This window comes from Festucalex cinctus, chromosome 13, assembly GCF_051991245.1.
Source record: "Festucalex cinctus isolate MCC-2025b chromosome 13, RoL_Fcin_1.0, whole genome shotgun sequence".
NCBI classification, from domain to species: Eukaryota; Metazoa; Chordata; class Actinopteri; order Syngnathiformes; family Syngnathidae; genus Festucalex; species Festucalex cinctus.
In genome coordinates this window covers 16703783-16717500 of record NC_135423.1, presented here as the reverse complement: position 1 = coordinate 16717500, position 13718 = coordinate 16703783, and the positions used below count along the sequence as shown (strand labels likewise).

General features: G+C 37.7%; 1 protein-coding gene across 3 annotated transcripts in view; it reads right to left on the bottom strand.

The window, feature by feature from the left end:
* Positions 1–11175, bottom strand: part of LOC144033110 (solute carrier family 13 member 2-like) — an 11317-nt gene extending 142 nt beyond the window's left edge. Inside the window, exons 1-12 of one of the 3 annotated variants that reach the window (XM_077540944.1) lie at positions 11115–11175; positions 7656–7784; positions 7408–7544; positions 6564–6811; positions 5427–5601; positions 4781–4903; positions 4041–4250; positions 3800–3894; positions 3173–3288; positions 2928–3089; positions 935–1072; positions 1–700 (exon numbers count right to left, since the gene is read on the bottom strand). The exon at positions 1–700 is cut by the window's left edge and continues 142 nt beyond it. In XM_077540944.1, the coding sequence (XP_077397070.1) occupies positions 575–700; positions 935–1072; positions 2928–3089; positions 3173–3288; positions 3800–3894; positions 4041–4250; positions 4781–4903; positions 5427–5601; positions 6564–6811; positions 7408–7544; positions 7656–7784; positions 11115–11123 (1668 nt within the window). In that variant the 5' untranslated portion in view covers positions 11124–11175 and the 3' untranslated portion in view covers positions 1–574. Of the gene's footprint in view, positions 701–934; positions 1073–2927; positions 3090–3172; positions 3289–3799; positions 3895–4040; positions 4251–4780; positions 4904–5426; positions 5602–6563; positions 6812–7407; positions 7545–7655; positions 7785–9540; positions 9699–11114 lie in introns of those variants that run through there. The other 2 variants (XM_077540945.1, XM_077540943.1) reach the window with 2 other exon arrangements.
* Positions 11176–13718: the final 2543 nt, after the last annotated feature.

The following is a 13718-nucleotide window of genomic DNA, read 5'->3' as shown; positions in this document are numbered from 1 at the left end:
ATGTTTAACAAAAACTCTTCACTTGCTTCCCAAAATAATAATAAAATATACAGTCAATGAATCAAATCTGGACTTTTATGGTTTTTCAATTAAATCAGTAGGACAACAACAGAATGAGAAATAATGTACACTTTTTGGACACTTTATAAGGTACTCTTGCACAATTTTACAAAGATATACTGCTCAATTTTTTATTTATACTGTCAAAATTGAGGTTAGCATCATAAAAACTTTATGGCGGTAGATTTGTTGCTACAGCTCTTGCATTGGATCATGTTAAATTGTGCAGGAATGCTTATTTTAGTGGCCTGGAAATATATAACAGTAAAACTGTGAGCTTGTGCGTAAAATACAAAAATTCGATTTACAATGCAACTGTAGTAGCATTAAGTTCTAACCGATGTGATTAACTACACATTTCTTGCACTGTATTGTGCTCAATTATTTGAAAACATTAGAAAAATGAGTCCAGTGTTCACAACAATCTGGCCATAATAGGCCTAAATGTTCAATCAGCTCGACTGAGCGGAGTTTGATCCTACAAAGAAGGGTTCATTTCTGGTGCATTTTAAATTCAAGGTGTAGTAACATTTGCCCAACTGGGGAAGGTGTTCAGATCGAACATGGCAACTCCCCACGTGTTAATGCCAATGTTGATGGTGATGACTCCAAGGAAGTTCAGGATGAACCCAGCCTTGGCCTGAAAACACAAATATGCATTTGTTTATCTTTTAAAGTGTATAAACAGTATCTGTTAGCTCGGTTTCCAGTTTGGTATTTATTTTGGAGGTTTTGTTTTTACAAATAAATAATATGATCTGATCAGACATGGGATTAACATAAGCTTCTTATGTCCCAAATTGGATTCCAGAGCTCTGGATCCAAAACAAACCAGCACCACACACTGAGACTTGACATTGCAGAGAGGCCTCACCATGTCCATGACTTTAAGGTTGCCGTAGGAGAAGGCGATGGCATTGGGGGGCGTGGCCACAGGCAGCATGAAAGCCAGGGAAGCCGCAATGGTGCAGGGAAACATCACGTACAGTGGGTGGATCTTGATGGCGGTGGCCTAGGAGAGACAACAGAAAACAATTTGATGGGAGATGTTCAAGTCCAATTGGAACATACAGTAGACCTCTTGAAGCCAAGGCACAATGTTTTAAAGTAAAAAAAAATAAAAAATAGTCTAAACACGTCATTTTGGTGAAAACTAAGCAGCAAAATCCACCTGTTTTTACCCATCTCAAGAGGCCGCCATTTTGCCACTTGCTGTCAACTGAAAATGACATCACATCACTATAGGTGGTCAGGGCTCAGGTAACAACCTATTGCGGCTCAGCTTGCTAACGTCACATGACCAAACTCAGAAAACAGGTGAACTGTGATTGTGCCATGTTTTTTTTTGTTTTTTGTTTGTTTGTTTTTTTATGGGGGGGTGGTTTAGTTTTGGGTGTTTATGTTGTCTTTTGTCCGGTTTTGTCTCCCCTAGTCTTGTCATAGTTAACTTCGTCCACCTGTGTGTGTCGCCTCCTCCCCGTATGTGTTGCTAATTAGTGACCTCTGCCTGCTGTGTATTTAGTGAGTGGTGTTTGTTCATGCATCGTGGGAGCATTGTCTTGTCTTGTCTTGTCCTGTCCTGTCTTGTCCTGTCCTGTCCTGTCCTGTCCTGTCCTGTCCTGTCCAGTTGAGGTGTGCTAAGCTGAATTGACAGCGTCAACGTCTAGCGCATGTTTCTCAACATCTGGTCAAGTTTCTCAACGTCTACTCAAGTCTTCACGTCTATTCAAGTGTCTCCACATCTACTCAACTGTCTCCACATCTACTCAAGTGTCTCCACGTTCTGCCAAGTCTGTCCTGCCATGTCATGCCAAGTCTGTCCATGTTCTGCCAAGTCTGTCCACATCTTGACCAGTCTGCTCACGTCCCGTCCTGTCATGTCCGTCACCATCTTGGTTGTAAATAAAGTTCCCCACGTTTCCCTTCCTCACGTCTCCCTGCCTTGTTTCTCCTCCATTGGGTCCATCCACCACATCCATACTCCACGTACCACAACAGATTGGCCGTTACCTGAGCCCTTAGAAAGACAATGTGATGTCATTTTCAATCAATAGCAAGTGACAAAATGGTCGCCTCCTGAGATGGATAAAAGTGGGTGGATTTTGCTGTTTCGTTCATATTCCACCGACACAATATTAATCAATATTACTCAGAATACCGTGCGTAGACTAGTGGTGACACATAGAACATATTGTAAGGATCATTTTTGACTTGAATTTCACTTTAGAAGTTGTCAAATCTTTGTTTAACTTTGTTCACTCATTTTTAATTCAACCGAAGAAATGCGACCAAAGGTTGTAATGTTATAACTTTATGTAAATAATGACCTTATTTTGGTACAGTTGTAAATTTGTGACTGAAAAATTACAACTTTATTATCACAGTTTTGCTACTTTCTTCTCATCGAGTTATTATGTTATTACAGCTTCATTCTCACTACATTATGACTCAATCATCATAACATTGACATCACAGCTTTATTCTTGTAACATCAAGATTTCAGCTCATATTTTTTTTTATTGTCATACGTTGAGTTCGTTAATAACTATCTCAAAGTCTTTATTCTCTTTACATGACTTGATTACTTTGTTCTAAGGATCTAAGGATATACTGTAAGTTTATTCTTGGCCTAGCAAAGACTGTTTTCCATGCCTCCCTTAGCCAACACAGCTGAGGATCAGGTTATCAGGCCTCATGCAGAGCTAGCTAATTAGTTGACTGTTTGAAACACCTGTGTTGGTTGTGGAAAACAAGCTGGACGGGTACTCGTGGACCGTGGTTGAAAACCACTGCTCTCGTTGGTGCTCTTACTTTACAGATAAAGCAATGAGAATAAAGGATTGACAGTGCTGAGTGTTGGTTCTCACCATTGCGCCGAGTATCGGCAGAAACAGAGTGGTGGTGGCGGTGTTGCTGGAACATTCCGTGAATATGGCCACCAGCAGACACAGCAGGATGGTGATAGCAAATGGAGGGATGCTCTGCAGCGGTACGAGACTTTCTCCTAACCACGTGGACAGCCCAGACACCTTCACAGAAGAAATACACAGTTGTGTCCAAATGTCTTCCGGAAACAATTTCATTGGGAAGATGTGGTGTGGTGTGAGCTTACCTCACTACCGTGGGCTAAAGCAAAACCTCCTCCCAGGAGCAAAAGGATGTTCCAAGGCATCTTTTCATGGACAGTTTCCCAAGAAAGGAGAGGAGGTGCGACTTCAGAGGGGCCATCTATTTGAGCAAAGACGAGAAATTAGTTGAACAAACAGATTCGATATGATCCACCACAGCCATGGTAAAAACTTTCACACACAACATGCAAAGAATTCGCTCCATTTGAGTTGGCCAAAACGATAAAATTATTCATTCACACATTTTGCGTGAAAGTTCAGCAAGTTTGTCCAAACTTGACCTTGAAGATATCATGCTACATGTCCGGAAGGAGATCTGATAACGGTCATTTGAAAACACAGAATCAGCTAAATTGCTTTTAACAAGCCCTAAAAGTTACAGACAATATCTTCATGTGTGAGTGTTCAAAGGAAGAGAGGATAGACATGATTGTAAAAACTTTCGTGACTGGCCTGCTGGAAATTTCCCTCACTTGATGCAGAGCTAACCCGGCTATCGTTCTCAATATTTTTTTATGGCACATAAGATAAGCACAATTATGAACGACTAAGATTTTGTTCGTGTACACTCTGCTTGCACATTGTAGATAACAGGTGAACAGCTTGCCTACCGTCCTCAGACGTCCTGCCACATCTGGGAAATTTGGATGGGATGCAGAAGAACAGCGATGACATAAAAATGGCCACAGTGCCGTCTGTGACATACCTGATGAGTAAACACATGTATAAAATGTTTGATATCTAAAATATCAACATTAAAAATACAGCCAATGGGCTACATTATGCTCACTTGACTCCAACACTAGACCAAAACTATTTCTGTCACTGTTCACGCTTGCTCGTCATACTCACGTTTTATTTTGGTTGAAGAGAACAGTGGCCCAGCCTGGTATGAAGCCAGGCTCCCTGGTAAACCACAGAAGAACCAGCAGCGTGAAGATAATCAGCACACTGGCCTCAGCGAAGCTCATCTTGCCCAACTTTTTGTACTCATCTTTGATTACCTGGTAGGCCTCTTTGTCACCTGCGCTCTTTTCACCACATCCAAATGATTTTTTCAGACTGGAAAAACACAATAAAATCTCTTCGTAAAGGGGGTTGGCTCTTAAAGAGGAAGTCATCCTTAAATATTTTGTGACAATAATATGTTAAATGTGACCCCACTAGTCGAAACATGATATTCTGATTAATATTACATTTGTGGAATATGATTTATGAAGCAAAATCCAGCTGTTTTTGTCCATCTTAGGGGGCGGCCATTTTGCCACTTGTTGTCGACTGAAGATGACTTCACAGCTGCTCAGGTCTCAGGCAACAACCAATCACAGCTCACCTGTTTTCTGAATCTGAGTTCTGAATGGTTGTTACCTGAGACCTGAGCAACTGTGATGTCATTTTCACTCAACAGCAAGTGGCAAAATGGCCGCCTTCTGATATTGATCAAAACTGCTGAATTTTGCTGTTTATCTCATATTCCAAGAACACAAAATTAACTAGAATACTGTATTTAGACTAGTGGGTCAGCATAGAACATATTATTGTCAAAATGTTTTGGGGTGATTGACTTCGCCTTGAGAGAGACTTTGACTTACTTAAAGCCCAGAAACATAAACTGCAGCCACAACCATGCCAAGACCAGCATGAGAATCATGTTGGGGAATGCAAAGCCAAACCAGCTTGCAAAATTGATGATGCCGCCATTTTCTGGGTAAAGTCTGTGGATGAAAGTGGGAAATGACATTTCAGACAACAATGAAGTTACAAAATTGTGTCAATTCCTAAAGCATACCAAAATAGTTGCTACATACCATAACAGTGGTCCAGTGAGGTACGCTAGCTGTAAGGCAGAGCTACACTGTTGTCCCTTAATTCTTTGGGCGGATGATAAGTCAACTTACTGAGATACAATTAAACCTCTATGGTCATATGCATATTTTCAAATGATTTTTCCAAAAGGAAATGTCAATTTCAATTATTTGTTCCTAATTTACAGTGTCAATCGTAAAACCTGTCAAAAATGGTCTCTTTTGGTCCTGTCTGTCAAAGCGGTTGGTGTGTCACATTATAAAAGAGAATTTGTGGGGTATGTGTTATGGTTTGAGGGTTGGATTTAGGGTTAATAGCATTTTTTTTTGTAATATTAAGTATCAACATTGGAAAGTAAGCCACCCACAGACACAGACAGGCCGGATAGAATGAGCTTAACAAATGTGCGTGCTGTATAATACGAGTACGTACTTATCAATCTGGCCCATCAGGATGACGTTGGGTGTGGTTCCCGTGAGGGTCGCAGTCCCTCCAATGCTGGCAGCATAACACACACACAGACTCATGCCTTTGGTCAGCTTCAAGTACTTCTGCTCCCGCTTCTTTTTCCACTGCTCCGCCATCTCTGGACTCCAAGCTTGACCCTCTGAAGGGAAACGTTTGAGACTTTCAGTGGAACTTTCTAGCTACCAAATGAGCCACTATGAACGTTCATGGGATTCGGCTTTGGTGCTTTGTGTATTGTGTCATCATCACTGAATGAACAGGGGTTAATCAGGGTTATAATAGTTTGGGATTTTTCATTACGGGTAGTTTAAATTTCATTTTGATTTTTTATTTATTTATTTTTTTTTAATATTCAGTTAGTTTTAATTGTTTGTTTGTTTTAGCGGTAACGCTATTTCAGTTTGTTTTATTGTTTTTAACAAAGTGCTTTTTTTTAGTTTAGTTTTTATTAGTCTTAGTATTAGTATTAGTTTTTTTTTTTGTTGTTGTTGTTTTTAATAAAAGTAGTATTTGTGCAGTGAAAGAATTTTAAAAAGGTCACTAAGTCGTTTTTTTTATTATTATTATTTAGTCTCACTCTTTATAGGGATGCCAGTATCGTAATTGGCCCGATACCCGGTCTTATTTCAAGGTATTGATACTCATCACGATACTAGAATCACCCGCCCTTTTATGGCCAATTTATGTTTCAGAACTAAAAAATAAAATTAGAAGAATAGAAAATTGACACAAATTTCATGCAATTTTAAGGAAACATAAGTTTAACATGATCCTATTTTTTTGTGGAAATTTTATGTACCAAAAGTGGCAGTTGTACCGGTACTTTGTATTGGTATCAGTAACTGGTGTCGGTATTTTAAAAAATAAATAAAGGTGGTACTGGACATCCCTATTTTTTCCCGTGTAGTCGAGTCAGCTTGTGCCTGGAGAGAACTGCATGCAAAACTACACCAACATCCACAAATTACAACTTCTCTGATTTTACACGGAACACCTATCATCATTTTTATCCAATAAACAATACAAAAAGTAAAAACCTACTAGAAACATCATTGTCTTTTACATCCATATTATCTCATAAACTCAGGGTGACACACTCACCCATGTTAATGCTGCTGTCCTTTTGTTTGACCTCCTTTCTTTCGTTAGGGTCAGTCATCTCAAAGCCCTGATTTTCCACGCCGTCCCTGGCGGCATGGAATTCATTTGCTCGTTCTTCAGCATTGGCCTCCGAGTCATTGAGCTGCTTCAGCACGGCATTGGCGATGGGCAGCATCATGGCCGTGGACGCCGTGTTACTAATCCACATGGACAGGAAGGCCGTGGTGCCCATGAAGCCTATCATCAGGCTTGAAAGAAAAGAAACTAGGAGTGTCAGCTGATTACAGTTTTTTATCGTAATTAATAAAAAATGTCATATATTTTCTAAATGTACAATAAAATGTACTGTACAATAAAAGTTGTCATACTCTTGTTAACATAAAAGTGGAAACAAACGTTAAACGTTAAGAAATAGGGCTGCATCTTTTAGCCATTTATACAGTAATTTCATAATAATTCATCAAATTTATTTAAAATTAAAAAGATGTACTGTACTGTAAAAAACAAGTGTGATATTGATTTGTGTTGAGGTAATTTTTCTGCCACTAGATGGCATAATTGCATTTGTAAGACATTGGTGACAGCTCAGTGCATTTTTCTTTTCATATTAAGAGCTATCTAATCTTTAACATGAAGAAACTTGTGAAATTGTGCACATGTTTAAAATTGTAAAATACAACTTGACCCCACACTCCACTAATATATGCATTATTATTAAATGTATTACTGCTAAATTTTGACGTGAACGCAGTAATTTTGACACCCCTAAAAGAAACAGATTCATTAAGCTGTTATTTTTGAAAAAAAAAAAAGGCTGCTACAAATGGAGGATTTGAAGTCTTACAGCGAAGGCTTGACCCCGACAAACAGCAGAACCTGGAGGGCAATTCTCTTGTGCAGGTTCCAGTGCTCCACAGCGATGGCCACCAGCAACCCACCAATGAAGAGCATGTTGGAGTCTTTCAGGTACTGGATACACACCTGGGCCACAGTGACATGTTGTCCACGTGTTAGGGAATCTTTAATGACTATTTTGCCACTTCCGGTTTGGGTAAAGACCCACAAAATATCCTACTACACAGTTGCAGATACCTCATCTGACTCCATGATCTTCAACATAGGGAAAAGAATGACAGGAAGCAAGGCCGTCGCAGCCAGGGGGATGCACTCCGTGCACCAGTACAGCGCCATCAGGATGATCACAAAGCCACATTTTGCCTCCTATAATAGATATTGCTCCGTTAATAGACAAAAAATATGTTGCCAGGCTGAAACTAGAAAGAGTAAAGCACATTCATTTCCAAAGTTAGTCACTGCTCTGTATTAAATATAAAACACATATTGGAAATAAAAACGCTGCTGATTATTGAATTCGGTGATCTATAGCCCGCCCCAATCCGTTCACCATTGGAATTGTACTCATTTTTTTGTACATTATTAAAACTCATCTCAAATAAATGAGAAATACTGAACAGACGATGTTTGAATGAATGTAGAACTGATGATATGAAGAGAATGATTGTTTTATTAGGGATTATCAGTCTTGACAATTATACAATGAAAGGTCACTAATGGGAGCTGCTTCCTGGACATTATCATCTGTAGATAATCTCTACTCACTACCAGGGGAAAAAAATATTGTCCAATCATGTTTATTTTGATATTCCCTAATCTTTGTGAAGTAATTGGAATACTGCAAAAGACATTTTTGAAAAAAATAAATAAATAATAAAATAATAATAATAATAATATATATATATATATATATATATATATATATATATAATTATTATTATTATTATTATTAAAAATGTAAGCTTTGATGTGTCAACTACAGAGGACATTTTTTTAAACTTAAATGCTAGGCTTAAATACAATTAAAATAATTGAAACAATACTTTAATGTGTTCTTAAGAGTCTTATGGAAAACATGCTACCAACATTTAAAGCCTAAATTTGTTCAATAAAAAGCTTTATACACTTACTTTTTCTCTTCTCTAAAAAGTGCTTACACTGAGGGAAGCCATAGGAGTTAATTCAATCGTATGCACTGGGTGGGAGATATTCAGGCTTAAAAAGGTCCACTACAGAGGACAAATTTGAATTGCTTGTAGTCAGGAGGATATAGACACATGTACATTAGAGCCCATAAATGCAATAAAGATACAATAAGATGTGATCGCAATGTTACATGTTTTGATTATTTTCACAGCAACACAGTATGATTGGGTCAAAGATTCAACACTGCGATTGGCTGGCAACCAGTTCAGGGTATACCCCGCCTGCTGCCCAAAGCCAGCTGAGATAGGCTCCAGCACCCAACGACCCTTGTGAGGAATAAGCGGTCAAGAAAATGAATGGATGATTCAACTCATACAACTCCAGACATTTAATTTGTTTATGCAATACACATGTTAGTTGAGAAATTCTAGTGTGAAAAGTATATTAGTAGAGCAATAATAACCCGGCAGCATAATTATGACAGCTCATACATTTTGAACCAGTCATCATCTAGAACTCCAATTCCATTTACCGAACACAAAATCTTTATTTTGTGTTGCCTATGATTAGTGATTTATTACATCGAGGCACTACATACCCCAGATAATTACATTCATCTTGACAGTTAACAGAAAAATTTGCGATGAAGCCAATTGGCATATTTTGAATTGCATGTACAAAGGCTGCGGTAATAACAAAGAGCATCATTTCACACACCAAAACCTCGCAAGTTGCCATCATGTTATTGGAAACCACTAGTGTAGGACCTCACATGCATGATTAAATCACCACAAAGGTCCACTAACTTAAAAAAAAAAATGCTTGTTATTATTCCAATACAGCTCTTATAGTGCATCTTATTAGCGCTGGCATGAGCACTAAAGAATCGAGCAGCGACTGCACATTCACCAGCAGTGAAAGATTTCCAAGGGTCCATAAATCAACAGCATCAATCCCAAATATGAGCCATTCTTACCGAGGTGGGGATGACGATGGGCAGAGGCAGCAGTAGAAGAGGTGTGACAACTACCACAATATAATTCCTATATCTCCACAGCCATGTAAGAAATCCAGCCATGATTGAGAAGCTATACTACTCATTCAAAGTATTGAAAGAGTCAGCGGACCAAGAAAAAAAAAAAAAAAAACATCGGTGAAACGACTGTTTCGTTCTCAGAGATAATATCAAATGAGATCACAGTTTAAATAGCAGTTGACTTCATGTCACTCTGAAATCCATTAAAAATTAACCTCAGAGGGAAACAAGGGCCCACGTGTGCTTCCATGTGTTTTAAGATAAGACAATGTGCTATAGAGCCAATAAAAGCAGAGAAACTAATCTTAATATGACTCTAAGATGGGGCCGCTGCCAAGTATGTATCAATGTGAGGGAGACAAAAAAAAATGTTTTGGCCATTTTCTCCTGACATGCAGCGGTGCAACAACGGAGCATCGTACCAAAATTACTGTTGGACGATGTGAATACTGAATAGCGAAGGCAGTAATGCACAAAAACTACTCCAAGAAAAAAAATAAACCAACTTAATATAGTTTTTTTTTCATATATATATATATATATATATATATATAGGCACAAGTCACAGGGAACATGCACGGCCAAAGTACCATTAGATAACAAGGTTAATGGCCTTGTAAATGACTCATGTGGGTGTGACTTTTGACAGAACAATGCAGTGATTCCATTCAATTATGCACAAGCAAGAAATGTAGACAAACCAGACCGACCTTCTGCTTTACTGTGTATGCATGTGTAGAAATGTGAGAGCAGAACTCTTGGGATGCGCACAAAATGTTTCATAATTGCAATCATTAAAACAAAACAAAAAAATCCACATAACATTACAAAAAACAACAACAACAAAAGCCTGGAGACTGATGAAAACAATTGGCTCCATTAATTGAAAATCTTTTTTTTTTTTTTAACTACAATGCAAATTAAAATAAAATTATGCATATGCTGTGCACATGGGTGATTTTATTACTTGCAGTAATTGTGTGTTTGTATTTACAAGCACTCGAGCTCAAAGTCTCTCCCAGTTACACCGTTAAATAAATAGATCTCTTGCACAGCTACATTTGTAGCCTGTTGATTTTTTTTTATTATATATAATGAAATTTATGACAAAAGTTAAGGTCATAAAACATAAAATCTGTATGCACAAAAAGTACTATTGAAGAGGAAAAACTGGACTCCATATGGTTCTGAAATTACTCAATAGCATCCTGCTAAAATTCTCAAAACTTGCTGTAGTAATCATGATGTTCACATTGAGAATAAAAATAAATAAATAAATAAAAACAGGAAAGTGCACATTTGTTTTCCTTTTCTCCTTATCTTATCATTTGAAAGATAAATTAAAATGATTTCAGTTTTCCACTTCATTAACACTTTATTTTAGTAGGACTATTTGAATGATACTGCATGTGCCCACAATTTCAGTTTGAATGAAGAAAATGTTGAAAATAATATAGCTAAAGTTTGATGCAGTAATATCAGTTTGTATAGTTTTAAAGGATTTAACTACCCACCACATACATGGATTAAAAAAAAAAAAACAAGCCTCACTGGATATAAGCACAAGCATACCAGTACAGTTGTCTCTCACACTTATAAAAGTGCATTCAAAACCCAGCCCAAAACAATACTGTAACAATGCTCGCAAATCAATCATCTCATGACATCACACAAACAGGTGCAGGGAAAAACAGTTGTCATTAAGCATCCAATGATGTCATTATCAAGCCTTTAGTGTGTCACAGGGTAACTAGTTGACAGACAAAAAAAGACAGACCTTTTAATTATATAGTGAACATAAAAAAACAAAAAAACATCTTCACCTTCAATTGGTAAGCAATTAAAGTCCATTAAAACCATCATCCTGCAAATGATCAGGTTGACATAACAAACAAAGGCCTACAAGTCACCCAACCTGATTCATTAATACCTTTCAAACTCATCTTCAAATAAACAAAAGTACAGTAAAAAATTGTTGCATACAATAATGTATATTATCCCCCCACCCCCCAATTATTCTACAAAGGCTCACTCTTTAAATGGTATTACAAAAACTTACTGCATCTATTTGATCTTGCCCTTGAATGACTCACTGAATGAATAAATAAAATCATTGAGGGCTTTATTTTGAACATGCTATAGTTCAGAATAAAATAAAACAACAACAAGCAGATAAAATTGGTCAAACAATAGTACAAATAACAACCAAACAAAAACTAATCCTAACCGCAGAAGCATTATTAACCTGTGTGCCCACCATGGTTGCCATTCATACAACAGAAATGATAAATGGAGACAAGTTAATTATTTCAGTTAACTACTCACAAAAAGTTGGAGATATGTACAAGTTTTGGAGCTTTCAGTGAAATTTAAAAATGAAACTAAAACCACTTACAGGTGAACCTATTGGTAATTTGACCTCTGAATATTTGAACGCACATGTACAACTGTTAACTGTTCAAGGTTTCAGTAATTTTTGCACAACTTGTTCTCTAAGAAGGAACTGAAAGGCAAAATTTACAAATGGTGTTAAACTAATCGACTAATACGATCTGGTTCACTTACAACAGATATGAAACGGATGAATGGATGGACGAATGGGCAGATTAGATTAATACTTTACTCAGCTCGAGAGTGAAATTAAATTTACAGAGCAGAATGATTGTTTTATTTGTTTTTTGGTGTAATGGTGAATATTGTGATATTCACCATTACATCAAACAAACAACAAAAACAATCATCATACTGTTAACACAGAGTTCCGAGAGAATAGAAAATTGGACAAAAGTAAAAAAAATAAATAAAAAAAAATACTAAAACATTGGACACAAGTTGTGAGGTGGTCAAATTATGATTACTTATAAGCGTATACCTGTACAGTACTAGTAGTGCATGTTTGGTTCATTCTAAAACTCAACCCAAAAGCCAACAAATATCTATAGTAACATCCATGTTGGTGGTGTGGTGTGATTTTTTTAAAATATAAAATGTGTAAAAGTAGACTAATTTTATCTAATAATCACAATTTAAATACAAAACGTTTTTTCTTTGTGTGTTAAGGTTCTAGTAATCCGGGTCTCTTAAAAAAAAAATCAGGCCTAATTCGTTTTCCTGTTGTTGTAATTCACCACTTCGTGCAGAAGATGTCGCAAAGTCCACACATATGACAAGGATTAACATCCTTATCACTTCATTAACGGCACCCGGCACACAATGCATTCAGTGAATAATGTACAGGTTTATGCAAAATAGGGAGAAATAAAACGCTTGGCACTCATACGGGCAAAGTGTTGCCTCGTCCATTTGCATTTGTGTTATTTTTTGGGGGACAATATTTTTACAGTTGCGCCCCGCAATTTAGGGCTGGCCCACAAATAGGGAAAATCTACCGAAAATTTACCGATCCGGCCCACTTGCGGATATATTTTCCTCCATGTGGCCCCTGAGCTAATATGAGTTTGACACCCCTGGTTTAGGGTCTAGACTCTAGACCAAGGGTCTCCAAGTTCGGTCCTAAAGAGCCCCTATCCAGCCTGTTTTCCATGTCTCCGTCCTTCAGCACAGCTGAATCTAATGATCAGCTAATCAGCAAGCTTTGCAGAAGCCTGATAACGATCCCGATCATGAATCAGGTGTGTTAGTGGAGAAAAACATGGAAAACGGGCTGGATAGGGGCTCTCGAGGATCGAACTTGGGAGACCCCTGCTCTAGACTTTTATAAGCTTTTAAATCGGCTCCGGTGTAAGGAGATACATTATTGACATCATAGTGATACAGTTCGTGCATCGTGAATTCCGGCAAAGTCGGCGATTTGATTAGCTCCGTGAAAACAGCAGGGGGCAGAAGATAAGGGTCTGTTTTTAAACTAGCCATCTCCAGTTTCTGTATTATGAGCACCTAAATGTTCCACTTTTCAGTTGAACTAGCAGATTCCATGGCGCGATGGCCAATAATAACTTTTAATTTGTAAAATAAAAGTCTCTAAGTACCTAAATCGCTCCGCGGCCCGTCCACTTCTGGGGTAAAAGAGTTCAAAATGACTCAAAACAGTCAATAAGCTGAGAATGTACACACTATGAATGACCAAAACATAAGTATGAGTATAAGTATAAGTATAA